The sequence below is a fragment of the Phasianus colchicus genome, chromosome 39 (genome assembly GCF_987193195.1).
Source record: "Phasianus colchicus chromosome 39, bPhaCol1.hap1.1, whole genome shotgun sequence".
In the NCBI taxonomy this organism is placed as follows: Eukaryota; Metazoa; Chordata; class Aves; order Galliformes; family Phasianidae; genus Phasianus; species Phasianus colchicus.
The window spans coordinates 715,056-739,786 of NC_143474.1; the positions used below are offsets into that span (position 1 = coordinate 715,056).

The 24,731-nt window shown below is 49.6% G+C and overlaps 1 protein-coding gene across 2 annotated transcripts in view; it reads right to left on the minus strand.

The window, feature by feature from the left end:
• The window catches only part of LOC116240110 (telomerase protein component 1-like), a 152,250-nt gene that overhangs the window by 21,707 nt on the left and 105,812 nt on the right, over positions 1-24,731 (minus strand). Inside the window, exons 33-36 of one of the 2 annotated variants that reach the window (XM_090130174.1) lie at positions 22,267-22,390; positions 22,079-22,146; positions 12,239-12,353; positions 6,397-6,563 (exon numbers count right to left, since the gene is read on the minus strand). In XM_090130174.1, the coding sequence (XP_089986300.1) occupies positions 6,397-6,563; positions 12,239-12,353; positions 22,079-22,146; positions 22,267-22,390 (474 nt within the window). Of the gene's footprint in view, positions 1-6,396; positions 6,564-12,238; positions 12,354-22,078; positions 22,147-22,266; positions 22,391-24,731 lie in introns of those variants that run through there. The other variant, XM_090130175.1, reaches the window with a different exon arrangement.

Here is a 24,731-nt window from a genome sequence, read left to right on the forward strand (position 1 = left end):
GGGGGCAGCGGGGTCAATGGGGTCAGTGGGGTCAGTGGGGTCAATGGGGTCAGCGGGGTCAGCGGGGTCAGTGGGGTCAATGGGGTCAATGGGGTCAATGGGGTCAGCGGGGACAGCAATGGGGTCAGCGGGGTCAATGGGGTCAGCAGGGTCAGTGGGGTCAGCGGGGTCAGCGGGGGCAGTGGGGTCAGTGGGGTCAGTGGGGTCAGCGGGGTCAGTGGGGTCAGTGGGGCAATGGGGTCAGTGGGGTCAGTGGGGTCAGTGGGGTCAATGGGGTCAATGGGGTCAGTGGGGTCAGCGGGGTCAATGGGGGCAGTGGGGGCAATGGGGTCAATGGGGTCAGTGGGGTCAATGGGGTCAGCGGGGTCAGTGGGGTCAATGGGGTCAGCGGGGTCAGTGGGGGCAGTGGGGGCAGTGGGGGCAGTGGGGGCAGTGGGGTCAATGGGGGCAGTGGGGGCAGTGGGGTCAATGGGGTCAGTGGGGTCAGTGGGGTCAGTGGGGTCAATGGGGTCAGCGGGGTCAGTGGGGTCAATGGGGTCAGCGGGGTCAGTGGGGGCAGTGGGGTCAGTGGGGTCAGTGGGGTCAGTGGGGTCAATGGGGTCAGTGGGGTCAGTGGGGTCAGTGGGGTCAGTGGGGGCAGTGGGGTCAGCGGGGTCAATGGGGGCAGTGGGGTCAGTGGGGGCAGTGGGGTCAGTGGGGTCAGCGGGGTCAATGGGGTCAATGGGGGCAGTGGGGTCAGTGGGGTCAATGGGGGCAGTGGGGTGAGTGGGGGCAGTGGGGGCAGTGGGGTGAGTGGGGGCAGTGGGGTCAATGGGGTCAGTGGGGGCAGCGGGGTCAGCAATGGGGTCAGCGGGGTCAATGGGGTCAGCAGGGTCAGTGGGGTCAGTGGGGGCAGTGGGGTCAGTGGGGTCAATGGGGTCAAGGGGGTCAGTGGGGTCAGTGGGGTCAGTGGGGTCAGTGGGGTCAATGGGGTCAGCGGGGTCAGTGGGGTCAGTGGGGTCAGTGGGGTCAGCGGGTGCAGTGGGGTCAGCGGGGTCAATGGGGTCAATGGGGTCAGCGGGGTCAGTGGGGTCAGTGGGGTCAGTGGGGTCAGCGGGTGCAGTGGGGTCAGCGGGGTCAATGGGGTCAGCGGGGTCAATGGGGTCAATGGCGTCAGTGGGGGCAGTGGGGTCAGCGGGGTCAATGGGGTCAGTGGGGGCAATGGGATCAGCGGGGTCAGTGGGGTCAATGGGGTCAGTGGGGTCAGTGGGGTCAGTGGGGTCAGTGGGGGCAGTGGGGTCAGCGGGGTCAGTGGGATCAATGGGGTCAGTGGGGTCAGCGGGGTCAGCGGGGTCAGTGGGGTCAATGGGCTCAGTGGGGGCAGTGGGGTCAATGGGGTCAGTGGGGTCAGCGGGGTCAGCGGGGTCAATGGGGTCAGTGGGGTCAGTGGGGTCAGTGGGGGCAGTGGGGGCAGTGGGGTCAGTGGGGTGAGTGGGGGCAGTGGGGTCAATGGGATCAGTGGGGTCAGCAATGGGGTCAGCAATGGGGTCAGCAATGGGGTCAGCGGGGTCAATGGGGTCAGCAGGGTCAGTGGGGTCAGCGGGGTCAGTGGGGTCAATGGGCTCAGTGGGGGCAGTGGGGTCAATGGGGTCAGTGGGGTCAATGGGGTCAATGGGGGCAGTGGGGGCAGTGGGGTCAATGGGGTCAATGGGGGCAGTGGGGGCAATGGGGTCAATGGGGTCAGTGGGGTCAGCGGGGTCAGTGGGGGCAGTGGGGGCAATGGGGTCAGTGGGGTCAGTGGGGGCAGTGGGGGCAGCGGTGGGGGCAGCAGTGGGGGCATTAATGGGGGCAGCAATGGGGTCATCAGTGGGGTCATCAGTGGGGGCAACAATGGGGCAACAATGGGGGCAACATTGGGGTCATCAGTGGGGTCAACAGTGGGGTCAACAATAGGGTCAGCAGTGGGGAAGCAATGGGGGCAGCAGTGGGGTCAACAATGGGGTCAGCAGTGGGGTCAGCTGTGGGGGCATTAATGGGGTCATCAGTGGGGTCGTCAATGGGGCATCTATGGGGGCAATAATGGGGTCATCAGTGTGGCCATCAATGGGGGCATCAATGAGGTCAACAATGGGGCAACAGTGGGGGCAACAGTGGGGTCAGCAGTGGGGTCGTCAATGGGGCAGCAGTGCGGTCAACAATGGGGTCAAGCAGTGGGGTCGTCAGTGGGGTCAGCAGTGGGGTCAGCAGTGGGGTCAACAATGGGGTCAGCAGTGGGGTCAGCAGTGGGGGCAACAATGGGGCAACAATGGGGGCAACATTGGGGTCATCAGTGGGGTCGTCAGTGGGGTCAGCAGTGGGGGCAGCAGTGGGGGCAACAATGGGGGCATTAATGGGGTGGTCAATGGGGTCAACAATGGGGTCAGCATTGGGGAAGCAATGGGGGCAGCAGTGGGGTCAACAATGGGGTCAGCAGTGGGGGCATTTATGGGGTCGTCAGTGGGGTCATCAGTGGGGGCAACAATGGGGTAACAATGGGGTCAGCAGTGGGGGCAACAGTGGAGTCAACAATGGGGGCATTAATGGGTCAACAATGGGGTCAGCAGTGGGGTTGTCAGAGGGGGCATTTATGGGGTCGTATTTGGGGTCGTCAGTGGGGGCAACAGTGGGGTCAGCAATGGGGTCAACAATGGGGGAGTCAATGGGGGTATCAATGAGGCAACAACGGGGGCATTAATGGGTCGTCATGGGGGCATTTATGGGGTCGTCAATGGGGTCATCAATGGGGGCAACAGTGGGGTCAGCAGTGGGGGCAGCAGTGGGGGCATTAATGGGGTCATCTGTGGGGTTGTCAATGGGGGCAACAACGGGGGCAACAACGGGGGCATTAATGGGGTTGTCAGTGGGGGCATTTATGGGGTCGTCAGTGGGGTCAACAATGGGGTCAACAGTGGGGGAAGCAATAGGGGCAGCAGTGGGGTCAACAGTGGGGGCAGCAGTGGGGGCATTAATGGGGTCAGCAGTGGGGTCGTCAATGGGGGCAGCAATGGGGTCAACAATGGGGGCAACAATGGGGCAACAATGGGGTCAACAATGGGGGCAACAGTGGGGTCAGCAGTGGGGGCAGCAGTGGGGTCAACAATGGGGGCAGCAATGGGGTCGTCAGTGGGGGCAACAATGGGGTCAACAAGGGGCAGCAGTGGGGTCAGCAGTGGGGGCAGCAATGGGGGCAGCAATGGGGGCATTTATGGGGTCGTCAATGGGGTCAACAATGGGGGCATCAATGGGGGCATCAATGGGGTCATCAGTGGGGGCATCTATGGGGTCGTCAATGGGGTCATCAGTGGGGTCAACAGTGGAGTCAACAATGGGGTCAACAATGGGGTCAACAATGGGGGCACCAATGGGGGCATGAATGGGGTCGTCAATGGGGTCATCAGTGGGGGCAACAATGGGGGCACCAATGGGGTCATCAGTGGGGTCGTCAAGGGGGGCAGCAATGGGGGCAACAGTGGGGTTGTCAGAGGGGGCATTAATGGGGTCGTTATTGGGGTCGTCAGTGGGGTCAGCAGTGGGGGCAGCAGTGGGGTCAGCAGTGGGGTCAACAATGAGGTCAACAATGGGGTCAACAATGGGGTCATTAATGGGGGCATTAATGGGGTGGTCAATGGGGGCGTCAATGGGGGCAACAATGGGGGCATCAGTGGGGTTGTCAATGGGGGCAACAATGGGGACAACAATGGGGGCAACAATGGGGCAACAATGGGGCAACAATGGGGTCAACAATGGGGGCAACAATGGGGGCAACAATGGGGGCAACAATGGGGCAACAATGGGGTCAACAATGGGGCAACAATGGGGTCAACAATGGGGGCAACAGTGGGGTCAGCAGTGGGGGCATTTATGGGGTTGTCAGTGGGGTCAACAATGGGGGCATCAATGGGGGCAACAACAGGGGCATTAATGGGGGCATTAATGGGGTCATCAGTGCGGCCATCAATGGGGTCAACAATGGGGGCAACAATGGGGTCAGCAGTGGGGGCAACAGTGGGGTCAGCAGTGGGGTCGTCAATGGGGGAAACAATAGGGGCAACAGTGGGGTCGTCAGAGGGGGCATTTATGGGGTTGTTAATGGGGTCATCAGTGGGGTCATCAGTGGGGGCAACAATGGGGGCAGCAAAGGGGGCAGCAAAGGGGTCGTCAATGGGGGCATTAATGGGGTGAACAATGGGGGCAACAGTGGAGTCGTCAGAGGGGGCATTTATGGAGTCGTTATTGGGGTCGTCAGTGGGGGCAACAGTGGGGTCAGCAGTGGGGTCAACAATGGGGCATTAATGGGGTCATCAATGGGATCCTCAATGGGGACATTAATGGGAGCATCAATGGGACACTGGTGACCCCAAAGGTGACAATGGGGACATCAAAGTGCCCTCGGTGACCCCGAAGGTGAAAATGGGGACCCCAAAGTGACACAGGTGACCCCAAAGGTGACATTGATGATCCCAAAGTGACACTGGTGACCCCAAAGAGCCATCGGTGACCCCAAAGGTGACAATGATGATCCCAAAGTGACACTGCTGACCCCAAAGAGCCATTGGTGATCCCAAAGGTGACAATGGGGACCCCAAAGTTCCATTGATGACCCCAAAATACCATTGATGACCCCAAAAAGCCATCGGTGACTCCAAAGGGGACAATGGGGACCCTAAAATGCCATCGGTGACCCCAAAGTGCCACTGATGACCCCAAAGTGCCATTGGTGACCCCAAAGTGCCCTTAGTGACCCCAAAGGTGACAATGGGGACCCTAAAGGTGCCATCGGTGACCCCAAAGAGCCATTGGTGACCCCAAAGGTGACACTGATGACCCCAAAGGTGACAATGGGGACCCCAAAGTGACACTGGTGACCCCAAAATACCATTGATGACCCCAAAAAGCCATTGGTGACTCCAAAGGGGACAATGGGGACCCTAAAATGCCATCGGTGACCCCAAAGTGCCACTGATGACCCCAAAGTGCCATTGGTGACCCCAAAGTGACACAGGTGACCCCAAAGGTGACACTGATGACCCCAAAATACCATTGGGGACGCCAAAGTGCCATCGGTGACCCTAAAGGTGACAATGGGGACCCCAAAGTTCCATTGATGACCCCAAAGTGACATTGGTGACCCTAAAGTTGACAATGGGGACCCTAAAGTGCCATTGATGACCCCAAAATACCACTGATGACCCCAAAGTGCCATCGGTGACCCTAAAGGTGACACTGATGACCCCAAAGTTCCATTGATGACCCCAAAGTGACATTGGTGACCCTAAAGGTGCCATTGGTGACCCCAAAGTGACATTGGTGACCCCAAAGGTGACACTGGTGACCCTAAAAAGCCATTGGTGACCCCAAAATACCATTGATGACCCCAAAGTGCCATTGATGACCCCAAAATGCCATCGGTGACCCCAAAGGTGACACTGGTGACCCTAAAGTGCCATCGGTGACCCCAAAGAGCCATCAGTGACCCCAAGGTGACATTGGGGACCCCAAAATGCCATCAGTGACCCCAAAGGTGACACTGGTGACCCTAAAAAGCCATCGGTGACCCCAAAATACCATTGATGACCCCAAAGTGCCATTTGTGACCCTAAAGGTGACACTGGGGACCCCAAAGTGCCATTGATGACCCCAAAGAGACATTGGTGACCCCAAAGTGACATTGGTGACCCCAAGGTGACAATGGGGACCCCAAAATGCCATCGGTGACCCTAAAGGTGCCATCGGTGACCCCAAAGTGCCACTGATGACCCTAAAGGTGACACTGGTGACCCTAAAGTGCCATCGGTGACCCCAAAATGCCATTGGTGACCCCAAAGTGACATTCGTGACCCTAAAGGTGACACTGGGGACCCCAAAGAGCCATCGGTGACCCCAAAGGTGACAATGGGGACCCCAAAGTTCCATTGGTGACCCCAAAGTGACACTGGTGACCCCAAAGTGCCATTCGTGACCCTAAAGGTGACACTGGGGACCCCAAAGTTCCATTGGTGACCCCAAAGGTGACACTGGTGACCCCAAGGTGACATTGGGGACCCCAAAGTGCCATTGGTGACCCTAAAGGTGCCATCGGTGACCCCAAAGAGCCATTGGTGACCCCAAAGGTGACACTGATGACCCCAAAATACCATTGGGGACCCCAAAGTGACACTGGTGACCCCAAAGAGCCATTGGTGACCCCAAAGTGCCATTCGTGACCCTAAAGGTGACACTGGGGACCCCAAAGAGCCATCGGTGACCCCAAAGGTGACAATGGGGACCCCAAAGTTCCATTGGTGACCCCAAAGTGACACTGGTGACCCCAAGGTGACACTGGGGACCCCAAAGTGCCACTGATGACCCCAAAATGCCACTGGGACCCTGGCTACTCACCGTGCCCCTCGCCACGACCCCGTTGTCACCCCATAGGGACAATTGTCCCCCCGGCCCCCCTGCCAGCACCACGGTCCCCTCTGGGTGCCACCCCAAAGTCACCACGGCTCCGGGGACGGCGGTGGTGGCACCGCTGGGTGGCGTTGGGGACACGGTGGTGGCGTCACCTGAGGGGGAAGGAAGGAGGGGTGGGGGTGGAGTGACCCCAAATTGTCCCCAAATTGACCCCAAATGGCCCCAAACTGTCCCAAAATTGGACCCCAAATGTCCTCTAATGTCCCCAAATTGACCCCAAATGGACCCAAATTGTCCCCAAATGGACCCAAGTTGGCCCAAATTGACCCCAAATGTCCTCTAATGTCCCCAAATTGTCCCCAAATGGACCCAAATTGTCCCAAATTGACCCCAAATGTCCACTAATGTCCCCAAATTGTCCCCAAATGGACCCAAATTGAGCCCAAATGTCCTCTAATGTCCCCAAATTGTCCCCAAATGGACCCAAATTGACCCCAAATGTCCTCTAATTGTCCCCAAATGGACCCAAATTGTCCCCAAATGGACCCAAGTTGTCCCAAATTGACCCCAAATGTCCTCTAATGTCCCCAAATTGACACCACATGTCCCCAAACGGATCCAAATTGTCCCCAAATTGACCCAAATGGACCCAAGTTGTCCCCAAATAGACCCAAGTTGTCCCAAATTGACCCCAAATGTCCTCTAATGTCCCCTAATTGACCCAAAATTGACCCAATTGGACCCAAATTGACCCCAAATGGCCCCTAATTGACCCCAAATGTCCTTTAATGTCCCAAATTGTTCCCAAATTGACCCCAAATGGCCTCTAATGTCCCCAAATTCACCCAAATTGTCCCCAGATGGTCCCAAATGGACCCAAATTGACCCCAAATGACCTCTAATGTCCCCTAATTGACCCCAAATGTCCTCTAGTGTCCCCAGATTGTCCCAAATTGTCCCCAAATTGTCCCAAAATTGACCCAAATGGACCCAAATTGTGCCCATATGGCCCCTAATTGACCCCAAATTGTCCCAAATTCACCCCAAATGTCCTCTAATGTCCCCAAATTGACCCCACATGTCCCCATATGGACCCAAGTCGTCCCAAATTGACCCCAAATATCCTCTAATGTCCCCAAATTGTCCCCAAATGGACCCAAATTGACCCCAAATGTCCTCTAATGTCCCCAAATTGACCCCACATGTCCCCATATGGACCCAAGTCGTCCCAAATTGACCCCAAATATCCTCTAATGTCCCCAAATTGTCCCCAAACTGACCCAAATTTTCCTGTAATGTTCCCAAATTGACCCCAAATGGACCCAAGTTGTCCCAAATTGACCCCAAATGTCCCCAAATTGTCCCCAAACTGACCCAAATTTTCCTGTAATGTTCCCAAATTGACCCCAAATTGACCCAAATGGACCCAAAATTGACCCCAAATGTCCCCAAATGGACCCAAATTGACCCCAAATGGACCCAAGTTGTCCCAAATTGACCCCAAATGTCCCCTAATGTTCCCAGATTGACCCCAAATTGACCCCAAATTATCCCAAAAAAGACCCCAAATTAACCCAAATTGTCCCCAAATTGACCCCAAATGGCCCCAAATGGCCTCAAGTTGACCCAAATTGGCCCAAATTGGCCCCAAATTGACCCCCAACCCCCCCATTCTTCCCGAATTTCCCCCATATATTTCCCAAATCCCCTCAAATTCCCCCATTTTCCCCCATTTTCCCCATTTATTCTCCAAATCCCCCCATTTTTCCCCCATTTCCCCCCAATTTCCCATTTTTCTCCCCAATTCTCCCAGTTTTTCCCTCATTTCCCTCCGTTCTTTCCTCAATTTCCCCCATTTTCCCCTAAATCCCCCCATTTCTCCCCAATTCCCCCAACTTCCCCCAAATCCCCTCAATTTCCCCCCATTTTCCACCAAATTTCCAACTTTTTTCCCCAATTTCCCCCATTTTTCTCCCCATTTTTCCCCAAATTCCTCAAATTTCCCATTTTTCACCACAATTTCCCCTGTTTTTCCCCAATTTCCCCCATTTTTGCCCCAAATCTCCCCAATTTCCCCAATTTTCCCCCGAATTTCTCATTTTTCTCCCCAATTTTGCCCCATTTTTCCATAAATCCTCCCCACTTCCACCCCTTTTCTCCCAATTTTCCCAAATTTCTCCCCAATTTCCCCCCATTTCCCACCCAGCTGCCCCATTTTCCCCCAAATTTCCCCCATTTTTCCCCCATTTACCCCCAATCTGCCCCCAAATCGTCCCAACTTCCCCCCAATTTCCCCCAAATTTCCCATTTTTCTCCCCAATTTCCCCCATTTTTCCCCAAATCCCCCCAAATTCCTCCCCTTTTCCCCCAATTTTCTCATTTTCCCCAATTTTCCCCAATTTTCCCCCATTTTTCCCCTCTTTCCCACCCCTGCTGCCCCCAAATAATCCCAATTTCCCCCCATTTTCCCCCAAATTTCCCATTTTCCTCCCCAACTTCCCCCATTTTTCCCCAATTTCCCCCATTTTTATCCAATTTTCAACCCCAGCTGCCCCCAAATCGTTCCAACTTCCCCCCATTTTCACCCAAATTTCCCATTTTCCTCCCCAATTTCCCCCACTTTTCCGCCATTTCCCCCCCCAGCTGCCCCCAAAATCCCAATTTCCCCCATTTTCCCATAAATTCCCCATTTTTCCCCAATTTCCCCCATTTTTCCCATATTTTTCCCCAATTTTTCCCCAATTTCCCCCATTTTTTCCCCATTTCCCCTCATCTGCCCCCAAATCATCCCAACTCCCCCCAATTTCCCATTTTTCCCCCCATTTTCCCATAAATTTCCCGTTTTCCTCCCCAATTTCCCCCATTTTTTCCTCCATTTCCCCCCATCTGCCCCCAAATCACCCCTATTTCCCCCCATTTTCACCCAAATTTCCCATTTTCCCCCAATTTCTCCCCAATTTTCCCCAATTTCCCCCCATCTGCCCCCAAATCCCAATTTCCCCTATTTTCCCCCAAATTTCCCATTTTTACCCCAATTTCCCCCATTTTTCCCCCCAATTTCCCCCATTTTCCCATAAATTTCCCATTTTTTCCCCAATTTCTCCCCATTTTTTCCCCCATTTCCCCTCATCTGCCCCCAAATCCCAATTTCTCCAATTTTCCCATAAATTCCCCCATTTTTCTCCCCAATTTCCCCCATTTTTCCCCCATTTCCCCCCTTCTGCCCCCAAATCACCCTCAATTTCCTCCAATTTTCCCCCAAATTTCCCATTTTCCTCCCCAATTTCCCCCATTTTCCCCCAATTTCCCCACCCAGGTGCCCCCAAAATCCCAATTTCTCCAATTTTCACATAAATTCCCCATTTTCCCCCCTAAATTTCCCCGATTTTTCCCCCATTTCCCCCCCAGCTGCCCCCAAATCACCCCCAATTTGCTCCAATTTTCCCAAAAATCTTCCATTTTTCCCCCCAATTTCTCCCATTTTCCCCCAAATTTCCCATTTTTTCCCCAATTTCTCCCCATTTTTTCCTCCCATTTCCCCCCCACCTACCCCCGAAATCCCAATTTCCCCCATTTTCCCCAAATTTCCCATTTTTCCCCAAATTTCCCCCATTTTCCCCCCAGCTGCCCCCAAAATCCCAATTTCCCCCCATTTTCCCCCAAATCTCCCATTTTTCCCCCAAATTTCCCCCATTTTTCCCCCATTTCCCCCCCAGCTGCCCCCAAATCACCCACAATTTCCCCCAATTTCCCCCCAAATCTCCCATTTTTCTCCCCAATTTCCCCCATTTTCCCATAAATTCCCCATTTTTCCCCAATTTCCCCCATTTTTCCCATATTTTTCCCCAATTTTTCCCCAATTTCCCCCATTTTTTCCCCATTTCCCCTCATCTGCCCCCAAATCATCCCAACTCCCCCCATTTCCCATTTTTCCCCCCAATTTCCCCCATTTCCCCCCCAATTTCTGCCATTTTCCCATAAATTTCCCATTTTTCCCCCAATTTCCCCCATATTTCCCCCATTTCCCCCATTTTTCCCCCCAATTTCCCCCAACTTCCCCCCATTTTTCCCATTTTTTCCCCATTTTCCCCCCGTTCCCCCCATCTTCCCCCAAACCACTCCAATTTCCCCCAAATTTCCCCCAAATCTCCCATTTTTCCCCTCAACTTCCCCCATTTCCCCCCCAATTTCTGCCATTTTCCCATAAATTTCCCATTTTCCCCCCAATTTCCCCCATTTTTCACCAATTTCCCCCATTTTTCCCCCCAATTTCCCCCCATTTTTCCCATTTTTTCCCCATTTTCCCCCCATTCCTCCCATCTTCCCCCAAACCACCCCAATTTCCCCCATATTTCCCCCAAATCTCCCATTTTTCCCCTCAACTTCCCCCATTTCCCCCCCAATTCCTGCCATTTTCCCATAAATTTCCCATTTTCCCCCCAATTTCCCCCATTTTTCACCAATTTCCCCCATTTTTCCCCCCAATTTCCCCCAACTTCCCCCCATTTTTCCCATTTTTTCCCCATTTTCCCCCCATTCCCCCCATCTTCCCCCAAACCACCCCCATTTCCCCCAAATTTCCCCCAATTTCCCATTTTCCCCCCTAATTTCCCCCATTGCCCCCCCAATTTCTGCCATTTTCCCATAAATTTCCCATTTTTCCCCCAATTTCCCCCATATTTCGCCAATTTCCCCCATTTTTCCCCCCAATTTCCCCCAACTTCCCCCCATTTTTTCCCATTTTTTCCCCATTTTCCCCCCATTCCCCCCATCTTCCCCCAAACCACCCCAATTTCCCCCAAATTTCCCCCAATTTCCCATTTTCCCCCCTAATTTCCCCCATTTCCCCCCAATTTCTGCCATTTTCCCATAACGTTCCCATTTCCCCCCCAATTTCCCCCATATTTCCCCAATTTTCCCCATTTTTGCCCCCAATTTCCCCCAACTTCCCCCCATTTTTCCCATTTTTTCCCCATTTTCCCCCCATTCCCCCCATCTTCCCCCAAACCACCCCCATTTCCCCCAAATTTCCCCCAAATCTCCCATTTTTCCCCTCAACTTCCCCCATTTCCCCCCCAATTTCTGCCATTTTCCCATAAATTTCCCATTTTTCCCCCAATTTCCCCCATATTTCCCCAATTTCCCCCATTTTTCCCCCCAATTTCACCCAACTTCCCCCCATTTTTCCCATTTTTTCCCCATTTTCCCCCCATTCCCCCCATCTTCCCCCAAACCACCCCAATTTCCCCCAAATTTCCCCCAATTTCCCATTTTCCCCCCTAATTTCCCCCATTTCCCCCCAAATTTCTGCCATTTTCCCATAAATTTCCCATTTTCCCCCCAATTTCCCCCATTTTTCCCCAATTTCCCCCATTTTTCCCCCCAATTTCCCCCAACTTCCCCCCATTTTTCCCATTTTTTCCCCATTTTCCCCCCATTCCCCCCATCTTCCCCCAAACCACCCCCATTTCCCCCAAATTTCCCCCAAATCTCCCATTTTTCCCCTCAACTTCCCCCATTTCCCCCCCAATTTCTGCCATTTTCCCATAAATTTCCCATTTTTCCCCCAATTTCCCCCATATTTCCCCAATTTTCCCCCATTTTCCCCCCAATTTCCCCCAACTTCCCCCCATTTTTCCCATTTTTTCCCCATTTTCCCCCCATTCCCCCCATCTTCCCCCAAACCACCCCAATTTCCCCCAAATTTCCCCCAAATCTCCCATTTTTCCCCCCAATTTCCCCCATTTCTCCCCCCAAATCCCCATTTTTTCCCCCCAATCCCCTCCCAGCAGCCCCAAAATCCCCCGAATTCACCCCAAAATCTCACCTGTGTTCCACTCCCGGACGTCCCCCCCCTCACTGACGCTCACTGTGTGCCCCCCCGTCACCACCAGCCCCACACATTTCTCTGAGTGCCACCCCAGGGCACGGGGGGGAGCAGCCTGCAAAAAAAAACAACACCCAAAATCCTCATTTTTCACCCCAAAACCACAGCGGAACCCCAAGGTCACCTCCGGCCCCAATTCGGTGCAATTTCACCCCAAAATTCCACTTTTTCCACCTGATTTTTCAGTGTTTTCCCCAAATCTGCTGCATTTTACCTAAATTTCAGATGCTTTCCCCAAAATATCCCAGGGTTTCCCCAAATTTCCCGTATTTGCCCCCCAAATTCCCACATTTCACCCAAATTTCCCACATTTCTCCCCCAAATTTCCCAGGTTTCCCCCAGATTTTCGATATTTTGCCCCAAATTCCCACATTTCACCCGAATTTCCCACATTTCTCCCCAAAATCTCCAGATTTCCCCCAAATTTTTCTGTTTTTCCCCAAATTTTCCACGTTTCCCCTCAAAATCACCACATTTCACACAAATTTCCCACATTTCCCCCAGATTTTCGATATTTTGCCCCAAATTCCCACATTTCACCCGAATTTCCCACATTTCCCCCAAATTATCCCAGATTTCACCCAAATGCTCCACGATCCCCCCAAATTTTCAGTATTTTCCCCAAATCTGGCACATTTTACCCAAATTTCAGATGCTTTCCCCAAAATATCCAAGGCTTTCCCCAAATTTTCCGTATTTGCCCCAAAATTCCCACATTTCACCCGAATTTCCCACATTTCTCCCCAAAATCTCCACATTTCACCCAAATTTCCCGTATTTCTCCCCACATTTTCCATACCCCGATTTTCTTTTGAAATTTACTCCCAATTTTCCCCTATTTCTCCCCAAAATTTCCCCACATTTCACCCAAATTTCCCATATTTTCCTCCGAATTTCCACTTTTCACCCAGATTTCCCATAATTCTCCCAAAATTTCCTAGATTTTCCCAGGATTTTCCATATTTTGCCCCAAATTCCCACATTTCACCCGATTTTCCCACATTTCCCCGAAATTATCCCAGATTTCACCCAAATTCTCCACATTCTCCCCAAATTTCCAGTATTTTCCCAAAATCTGACACATTTTCCCCAGAATTCCCACATTTCTCCCCCAAATTTCCCAGGTTTCCCCCAGATTTTCCATATTTTGCCCCAAATTCCCACATTTCACCCGAATTTCCCACATTTCCCCCAAATTATCCCAGATTTCACCCAAATTCTCCACATTCTCCCCAAATTTTCAGTATTTTCCCCAAATCTGACGCATTTTACCCAAATTTCAGGTGCTTCCCCCAAAATATCCCAGGGTTTCCCCCAATTTCCCATATTTGCCCCCAAAATTCCCACATTTCCCCAAATTTCCCACATTTCTCCCCCAAATTTCCCAGGTTTCCCCCAGATTTTCGATATTTTGCCCCAAATTCCCACATTTCACCCGAATTTCCCACATTTCTCCCCAAAATCTCCAGATTTCCCCCAAATTTTTCTGTTTTTCCCCAAATTTTCCACGTTTCCCCTCAAAATCACCACATTTCACCCAAATTTCCCACATTTCCCCCAGATTTTTGATATTTTACCCCAAAATTGCCACGTTTCACCCAAATTTCCCACATTTCCCCCAAATTATCCCACATTTCACCCAAATTCTCCATGATCCACCCAAATTTTCAGTATTTTCCCCAAATCTGGCACATTTTACCCAAATTTCAGATGCTTTCCCCAAAATATCCCAGGGTTTCCCCAAATTTCCCGTAATTGCCCCCAAAATTCCCACATTTCACCCAAATTTCCAACATTTCTCCCCCAAATCTCCAGATTTCACCCAATTTTCCCATATTTCTCCCCAAAATCTCCACATTTCACCCAAATTTCCCACTATTTCCCCCCAAATTATCCCAGATTTCACCCAAATTCTTCACATTCTCCCCAAATTTTCAGTATTTTCCCAAAATCTGACACATTTTACCCAGAATTCCCACATTTCTCCCCCAAATTTCCCAGATTTCCCTCAGATTTTCGATATTTTGCCCCAAATTCCCACATTTCACCCAAATTCCCCACATTTTACCCCAAATTATCCCACATTTCACCCAAATTCTCCACATTCTCCCCGAGTTTTCAGTATTTTCCCAAAATCTGACGCATTTCAACCAAATTTCAGATGCTTTCCCCCAAATATCCCAGGGTTTCCCCAAATTTCCCGTATTTGCCCCCAAAATTCCCACATTTCACCCAAATTTCCCACATTTCTCCCCCAAATCTCCAGATTTCCCCCAAATTTTTCTGTTTTTCCCCAAATTTTCCACCTTTCCCCTCAAAATCACCACATTTCACCCAAATTTCCCACATTTCCCCAGATTTTCCTTATTTCGCCCCAAAATTCCCACATTTCACCCGAATTTTCCACATTTTCCCCCCAATTATCCCAGATTTCACCCAAATTCTCCACATTCTAACCAAATTTTCAGTGTTTTCCCAAAATCTGACACATTTTACCCAGAATTCCCACATTTCTCCCCCAAATTTCCCAGGTTTCCCCCAGATTTTCCATATTTTGCCCCAAATTCCCACATTTCACCCGAATTTCCCACATTTTCCCCAAATTATCCCACATTTCACCCAAATTCTCCACATCCTTCTCAAATTTTCAGTATTTTCCCCAAATCTGGCACATTTTACCCAAATTTCAGATGCTTCCCCCAAATATCCCAGGGTTTCCCCAAATTTCCCGTATTTGCCCCCAAAATTCCCACATTTCACCCAAATTTCCAACATTTCTCCCCCAAATCTCCAGATTTCCCCCAAGTTTTTCTGTATTTTTCCCCAAATTTTCCACGTTTCCCCTCAAAATCACATTTCACCCAAATTTCCCACATTTTCCCCAGATATTCCTTATTTCACCCCCAAATTTCCACATTTCACCAGAATTCCCCACATTTTCCCCAAATTATCCCAGATTTCACCCAAATTCTTCACATTCTCCCCAAATTTTCAGTGTTTTCCCAAAATCTGGTGCATTTTACCCAAATTTCAGATGCTTCCCGCCAAATATCCCAGGCTTTCCCCAAATTTCCCGTATTTGCTCCCAAAATTCCCACATTTCACCCGAATTTTCCACATTTTCCCCCCAATTATCCCAGATTTCACCCAAATTCTCCACATTCTAACCAAATTTTCAGTATTTTCCCAAAATCTGGCACATTTTCCCCAGATATTCCCACATTTCTCCCCCAAATTTCCCAGGTTTCCCCCAGATTTTCCATATTTTGCCCCAAATTCCCACATTTCACCCAAATTTCCCACATTTTCCCCAGATTTTCCTTATTTCGCCCCAAAATTCCCACATTTCACCCAAATTTCCAACATTTCTCCCCAAAATCTCCAGATTTCACCCAATTTTCCCATATTTCCCCCAAAATCTCCACATTTCACCCAAACTTCCCACTCTTTCCCCCCAAATTATCCCAGATTTCAACCAAATTCCCACATTTCACCCAAATTATCCCAGATTTCACCCAAATTCTCCACGATCGCCCCAAATTTTCAGTATTTTCCCCAAATCTGGCACATTTTACCCAAATTTCAGATGCTTTCCCCCAAATATCCCAGGGTTTCCCCAAATTTCCCGTATTTGCCCCCAAAATTCCCACATTTCACCCGAATTTCCCACATTTCTCCCCAAAATCTCCAGATTTCCCCCAAATTTTTCTGTATTTTTCCCCAAATTTTCCACGTTTCCCCTCAAAATCACATTTCACCCCCAAATTTCCCACATTTTCCCCAGATTTTCCTTATTTTGCCCCAAAATTCCCACATTTCACCCGAATTTTCCACATTTTCCCCCCAATTATCCCAGATTTCACCCAAATTCTCCACATTCTAACCAAATTTTCAGTGTTTTCCCAAAATCTGACACATTTTACCCAGAATTCCCACATTTCTCCCCCAAATTTCCCAGGTTTCCCCCAGATTTTCCATATTTTGCCCCAAATTCCCACATTTCACCCGAATTTCCCACATTTCCCCAAATTATCCCAGATTTCACCCAAATTCTTCACATTCTCCCCAAATTTTCAGTATTTCCCCCAAATCTGGTGCATTTTACCCAAATTTCAGATGCTTTCCCCAAAATATCCCAGGGTTTCCCCAAATTTTCCGTATTTGCCCCCAAAATTCCCACATTTCACCCGAATTTCCAACATTTCTCCCCAAAATCTCCACATTTCACCCAAATTTCCCACTCTTTCCCCCCAAATTATCCCAGATTTCAGTCAAATTCCCACATTTCCCCCAAATTATCCCAGATTTCACCCAAATTCTCCACGATCCCCCCAAATTTTCAGTATTTTCCCCAAATCTGGCACACTTTACCCAAATTTCAGATGCTTTCCCCCAAATATCCCAGGGTTTCCCCAAATTTGCCGTATTTGCCCCCAAAATTCCCACATTTCCCCGAATTTCCCACGTTTCTCCCCAAAATCTCAAGATTTCACCCAAATTTCCCATATTTCACCCCAAAATTTCCAAGATTTCCCCCAGATTTCCCACATTTTCCCCAAATTATCCCAGATTTCACCCAAGTTCTCCACATTCTCCCCAAATCATCAGTATTTTCCTGAAATCTGATGTATTTTCCCCAGATTTTCAAATTTTCTCCCCCAAATTTCCCCATATTTCACAGATTTCCCATAATACGCCAAAATTTTCATGTTTCACCCGAATTTTCCACATTTTCTCCCCAATTATCCCAGATTTCACCAAAATTCTCCACAGTCTCCCCAAATTTTCAGTATTTTCCCAAATCTGACGCATTTTCCCAAGATTTCCCACGTTTCTCCCCAAAATATCCCATTTTTCACCCAAAATTTCCATATTTTCCCCCAAATTTCCGCTTCTCATCCAAATTTCCCACATTTCTCTCCCACATTTCCCAGATTTTTCTGAAATTTTCTATGTTTTCCCCAAATTCCCACATTTCACCCGATTTTCCCACATTTTCCCCAAATTATCCCAGATTTCACCCAAATTCTCCGCATTCTCCCCAAATTTTCAGTATTTTCCCCAAATCTGGTGCATTTTACCCAGATTTCCCACATTTTCACCAAAATTTCCACATTTCTCCCAAATTTCCCATATTTCCCATATTTCTCCCCCAAATTTCCCCATATTTCATCCAAATTTCCCATATTTTCCCCCAAATTTTTACTTTTCACCCAGATTATCCATATTTCCCCCCAAATTTCCCAGATTTTCCCCAGATTTCCCGTATTTCACCTCGAATTTCCACATTTCACCCGAGTTTCCCCAATTTTCCCCAATTTTCAGGATTTTCCCCCAAATATTCCACACCTCTCCCAATTTTTCCACAATTTCCCCCCCAAATTTCCCATTTTCTCCCAAATTTCCATTCTTTATTACTATTACATTATTTCCTCCAAAATTCTCCATATTTCCCTCCAAAATTTCCCCATTTTTGACAAAAGTTGTCCAATTTTGCCTCAAAATTGCCCAAATTACCCTCAAAATTCCAATTTTCCCCCAAATTTCCAATTTTAACCACAAGATTTCCCCAATTTTGCCCAAAATTCCTTTTTTTCTCCCCAAATTTCCACATTTTCCCCCAATTTTGCCCCAAATTTTCCCCCAATTTTCCCCCAAATTCCCATTTACCCCCAAATTCTCCATAATTTCCACAAATTTTTCTCATTTTTGCCCCCAAATTGCCCAAATTTCCCCCAAAATTCTGCACTTTCCCCCCCAAATTTCCCATTTTTGCCCCAAATTCCCCAAATTTCCCCCCCAAATTTCCCCCAAACATCCCCAATTTTGCCCATAATTCCCCAATTTTGCCCATTTTTTTCCATTTTCTCCCCCAAATTTCCACGTTTTGCCCAATTTTTCCATATTTTCCTCCAAATTTCCATTATTCACCCCAAAATCTCCAGATTTCCCCCAATTTCTTTCCATTTTTGCCCCCAAATGGCCCAATTTTCCCCCAAATTCTGCACATTTTCCCTTCAATTTGCCATTTCTGCCCCAAATTCTCCAATTTCCCCCCAAATTCCGCCAAAATGTCACCAAAATTCCCCAATTTTGCCCAGATTTCCCCAATTTTGCCCCGAATTTTCCCATATTATACCCCAAATTTTTATTCTATACCCCAAAATTCTCCAAATTTCCCTAAATTTCCCCAAACGTCCCCCAAATTTCCCAGTTTTGCTTCAAATTTTCCCATATTTTCTCGCAAATTTCCATTATTTCCCCCAAAATTCTGCACATTTTTCCCAAAATTTCCCATTTTTGCCCCAAATTCTCCAAATTTCCTCCAAAATGTCCCCAAAACGTCCCCAATTCTGCCCCAATTTCCCCAATTCTGCCCAATATTCCCATATTTTTCCCATTTTTCCATTATTTACCCCAAAATTCCCCATAATTTCCCCCAATTTTCCCCATTTTTGCACCCAATTTGCCCAAATTTCGTCCAAAATTCTGCACATCTTTCCCACCAAGTTTCCCATTTTTGCCCCAAATTCTCCAAATTTCCCCCCAATTTTTCCCCAATTTTGCCCCAATATTTCCACATTTTTTCATAAATTTCCTTTACCCCCGAATTCTCAATAATTTCCCACAGTTTTTCCCATTTTTGCCCTAAAATTGCCCACATTTTCCCCAAATTTCGGAACATTTTCCCCCAAATTTCCGATTTTTGCCCATAATTCTCCAATTTTCCCAAAATTTCCCCAAAATGTCCCCAATTTTGCCCCATTTTTTCCATATTTTCCCCCACATTTCCATTATTTACCCTTTGAATTCTACAAATTTTTCCCAAAGTTTCCAATTTTTGCCCCAAATTCTCCAAATTTCCCACCAAATTTCCCCCAAATTGTCCCCAATCTTTCCCTAAATTTTCCCAATCTTGCTTCAAAATTTCCCATATTTTCCCCCAATTTTCTCCAAATTTGCCCCAAAATTCTGCACATTTTCCCCCAAATTTACCATTTTCAACCAAATTCTCCAATTTCCCCCAAATTTCCCCAAAATGTCGCCAATTTTACCCAAATTCCCCCAATTTTGCCCCAATATTCACATATTTTTTCCCAAATTTCCTTTACCCCAAAATTCTCCATAATTTCCCAAAGTTTTTCCCATTTTTTGCCACAAAATTACCGAATTTCCCCCAAAATTCTGCACATTTTTCCCCCAATTTCCAATTTTTGCCCCTAATTCTCTAATTTTCCCCAGAATTTCCCCAAAATGTCGCCAATTTTGCCCCATTTTTTCCATATTTACCCCCAATTTTCCATTATTTCCCCAGAATTCTACACATTTTTCCCAAAATTTTCAATTTTTGCCCCAAATTCTCCAAATTTCCCCAAATTTTCCCCAAAATGTCCCCAATTTAGCCCAAATTTCCCCAATTTTCCCCAAATATTCCCATATTTTTTCCCAAATTTCCATTATTTACCCCAAAATTCTCCATAATTTCCCCCACTTTTTCCCATTTTCGCTACAAAATTACAAAATTTCCCCCAAAATCCTGAACATTTTTCCCAAAATTCCCCATTTTGGCCCCAAATTTTCCCCAAATTTTCCCCCAAACGTCCCCAATCTTTCCCCAAATTTTCAATTTTGCTTCAAATTTTTCCATATTTTCCCACAACTTTCTCCAAATTTGCCACCAAATTCTGTACATTTTGTCTCCAAATTCTCCATTTTCAAACAAATTCTCCAAATTTCCTTCAAAATTTCCCCCAAATTTCCACAATTTCGCCCCAATTTCCCCAATTTGACCCCAATATTCCATTTTTTTCTCATTTTTCCATTATTTACCCCAAAATTCTCCATAATTTTCCCCGTTTTTTCCCCATTTTAATCCAAAATTTCCTCAAATTTCCTCAAAATTCTGCACGTCTCCCAAAATTTTCCATTTTTGAAACAAGTTCTCAAAATTTCCTCCAAAATTTCACGAAATTTTCACAATTTCACCCGAATCCCCAATTTTGCCCCAAATACTCTCATATTTTTCCTAATTTTTCATTATTTACCCCAAAATTCTCCATATTTTCCACCAATTTTTGCCCACTTTTGCCCACAAATTGCCCAGATTTCCCCCAAAATCCACATTTTTTCCCAATTTTTCCCATTTTGGCCACAAATTCTCCAAATTTTCCCAAAATTTTCTCCAAAATTTCGCCAATTTTGCACCAATATCCCCAATTTTGCACCAAAAATTCTTCATATTTGCCCCAAAATTGCCCACATTTCCCCAAAATTCTGAACATTTTTCCTCCAAATTTCCAAATTTTTGCCCCAAATTCTCAAATTTTCCCCAAATTTCCCCCCAAATGTTTCCATAATTCCCCAATTTTGCCCAGATTTCCCCAATTTTGCCCCAATTTTTCCACATTTTCCCCCAATTTTCTCCAAATTTCCTCCAAAATTCTGCATTCTTCCCCCATTTTTCTCCAAATTTCCCCCAAAATTCTGCACATTTTCCCCCAAATTTACCATTTTCACCTAAAATTGTAAATTTCCCCCCAGATTTCCCCAAATTTCCCCAAATTTCCCCCAAAATTCCCCAAATTTCCCCCATTTTTCACGATTTCCCCCCAAATTTTCCCAATTTTCCCCAAATTTTCCCGATTTTTCCCCAAATTTTCCCATTTTTTCCCAATTTTTTTTTCCCATTTCGCCCCACCCCAAAATCCCCACATTTGGCCCAAATTTCACCTATTTCCTAATTAATTAATTACCGCTAATTAACACAGAGCGATGCCACACCTGTACGCACCCAACACCCCCCTCTTAATTACCCCCCCTCATTACCCCCTCTCTTAATTACCCCCCTCTTAATTACCCCCTCCTAATTAACCCCCACCCACTCCCCTTCCCTCCCTAATTAACTAATTAACGCTAATTAACGCACCTAATTGCGATGCCTCAACCCCACCGTCCTCTTGCCCCCCAATTAACCCCTTCTTAATCACCTCTTAATTACTTCTTAATTAACCTCCTCCAAAGGACCCCCGTCCCCAATTAATGCCCGCCTCCCTCTCGTTAATCACCCTCCTTAATTAATTCCTGCTAATTAACCCATCTAATTACAGTGCCACTCCCATGCCCTCCCATCGTTCTCTCTCCCGTAATTAAACCTTTCTTAATTACCTCTTAATTACCCCCCTCTTGATTACCCCCATTCCCAATTAATCTCCTCTTCACCCCCACCTCCTCCCTTTGTCCCCCCTCCCCTAATTAACTAATTACAGCTAATTAATGACCCTAATTGCAGTGCCACCCTCAGGCCCTCCCATCGCTCTCTCCCCACCAATTAATTTCTTAATTACCTCTTAATTACCTCCCTCTTCATTCCCCCATCCCCATTCAATGCCCCTCTCATTAATCAGCCCGCTCCCGCCCTGCCTAATTAATTACTGCCAATTAATGCCTCTAATTAGGCCGCCACACCCACGTGCTCCCACTGCTCCCTAATTAACCCCCTCTTAATTACTTCTTAACCCCCCCCTCTTAATTACCCCCGCCCCCAACTAATGCCACTCCCCCTGCCATTAATCAACCCATCCTCCCCCCTTCCTAATTAATCAACTACCGCTAATTACCTAATTACCCGCCCGATCGAGCTGCCACACCCCTCCCCCCCTCCCCCGTTAATTACCCCCCTCTTAATTACCCCCAACCCCAATTAAACCCCCCCCCACCCTCCCCCCGCCTCCCTCCCCGCCCCCCCCCCCCCTAATTAACTAATTACCGCTAATTAATTACCTCCGTGGGGTGCCAAACCCGCGTGCTTCCATCGCCCCCCGTCACCGCCACCATGGCTCGCGGCGCCCCTGCGTCGGTCATTAATTAACCACCCTTAATTAAGCAATTAACCGCCGCGGCCCTTGGTTAAGGAGGCCCCAACGAGTTCGTTAGCGACTTAATTAGCGGCTTAATTAATGCAGGCTCACCTCGGGGGGCGATGCAGGCCGACGTGGGGCTGCCGGGATGGCAGCGATGGGAGCTTTGGGGGCGGCCGCTGCGATGCCAGACCCACAGCGACCCACAGCGACCCACGGCCTGCAGCCAGCGGCCCTGCGGGACCCACAGCGACCCATAGCGACCCATAGCGACCCATAGAGACCCATAGGGACCCACAGAGACCCATAGCGACCCATAGCGACCCATAGCGACCCATAGCGACCCATAGGGACCCACAGAGACCCATAGCGACCCATAGGGACCCATAGGGACCCACAAGGACCCACAGCGACCCATAGCGACCCATAGGGACCCATAGAGACCCATAGGGACCCATAGCGACCCATAGAGACCCATAGGGACCCATAGAGACCCACAGCGACCCACTGAGACCCACAGCGACCCATAGAGACCCACTGAGACCCATAGGGACCCATACGGACCCATAGAGACCCATAGCGACACAATGAGACCCATAGCGACCCATAGAGACCCATAGAGACCCACTGAGACCCATAGGGACATAATGAGACCCACAGTGACCCATAGCGACCCATAGCGACCCACAGGGACACATAGAGACACATAGGGACCCATAGGGACCCACAGCGACCCATAGGGACACAATGAGACCCATAGCGACCCATAGGGACCCATAGTGATCCATAGCGACCCATAGCGACCCATAGGGACCCATAGGGACCCATAGAGACCCATAGGGACCCATAGAGACCCATAGGGACCCACAGCGACCCACGGCCTGCAGCCAGCGGCCCTGCGGGGACCCACAGCGACCCATAGCAACCCATAGCGACCCACAGCGACCCACAGCGACCCATAGCGACCCACTGAGACCCATAGGGACCCATAGAGACCCACAGCGACCCACGGCCTGCAGCCAGCGGACCTGCGGGGACCCACAGCGACCCATAGCGACCCATAGCGACCCATAGAGACCCATAGCAACCCATAGCGACCCATAGGGACCCACTGAGACCCATAGCGACCCATAGCGACCCATAGGGACCCACTGAGACCCATAGAGACCCATAGCAACCCATAGCGACCCATAGGGACCCACTGAGACCCATAGCGACCCATAGCGACCCATAGGGACCCACTGAGACCCATAGAGACCCATAGCGACCCATAGCGACCCATAGCGACCCATAGCGACCCATAGCGACCCATAGGGACCCACTGAGACCCATAGCGACCCATAGCGACCCACAGCGACCCATAGAGACCCATAGCGACCCATACGGACCCATAGCGACCCACTGAGACCCACTGAGACCCATAGGGACCCATAGGGACCCATAGGGACCCATAGCGACACAATGAGACCCATAGCGACCCATAGAGACCCATAGAGACCCATAGAGACCCACTGAGACCCATAGGGACACAATGAGACCCACAGCGACCCACAGCGACCCACGGCCTGCAGCCAGCGGCCCTGCGGGGACCCACAGCGACCCATAGCGACCCATAGGGACCCATAGAGACCCATAGAGACCCACTGAGACCCACAGCGACCCACAGCGACCCATAGGGACCCATAGAGACCCATAGCGACCCATAGCGACCCATAGCGACCCATAGGGACCCACAGCGACCCATAGAGACCCATAGGGACCCATAGGGACACATAGAGACCCATAGTGACCCATAGCGACCCATAGGGACCCATAGGGACCCATAGCGACCCATAGCGACCCATAGAGACCCATAGAGACCCATAGAGACCCATAGCGACCCACAGCGACCCATAGAGACCCATAGAGACCCATAGGGACACATAGAGACCCATAGCGACCCATAGAGACCCACAGCGACCCATAGCGACCCATAGCGACCCATAGCGACCCATAGGGACCCATAGGGACACATAGAGACCCATAGCGACCCATAGCGACCCATAGAGACCCATAGGGACACAATGAGACCCATAGCGACCCATAGGGACCCACAGGGACCCAAATCGACCCATAGCGACCCACAGGGACCCATAGTGACCCATAGAGACCCATAGAGACCCATAGCGACCCATAGCGACCCACAGGGACCCATAGTGACCCACTGAGACCCATAGCGACCCATAGGGACCCACTGACACCCATAGAGACCCATAGAGACCCATAGCGACCCATAGGGACCCATAGGGACCCATAGCGACCCATAGAGACCCATAGCGACCCACTGAGACCCATAGGGACCCACAGCAACCCACGGCCTGCAGCCAGCGGCCCTGCGGGACCCACAGCGACCCATAGCGACCCATAGCGACCCATAGGGACCCACTGAGACCCATAGCGACCCATAGCGACCCACAGCGACCCATAGGGACCCATAGGGACCCATAGCGACCCATAGAGACCCATAGGGACCCACTGCGCCCCACGGCCTGCAGCCAGCGGCCCTGCGGGGACCCATAGCGACCCAGAGAGACCCA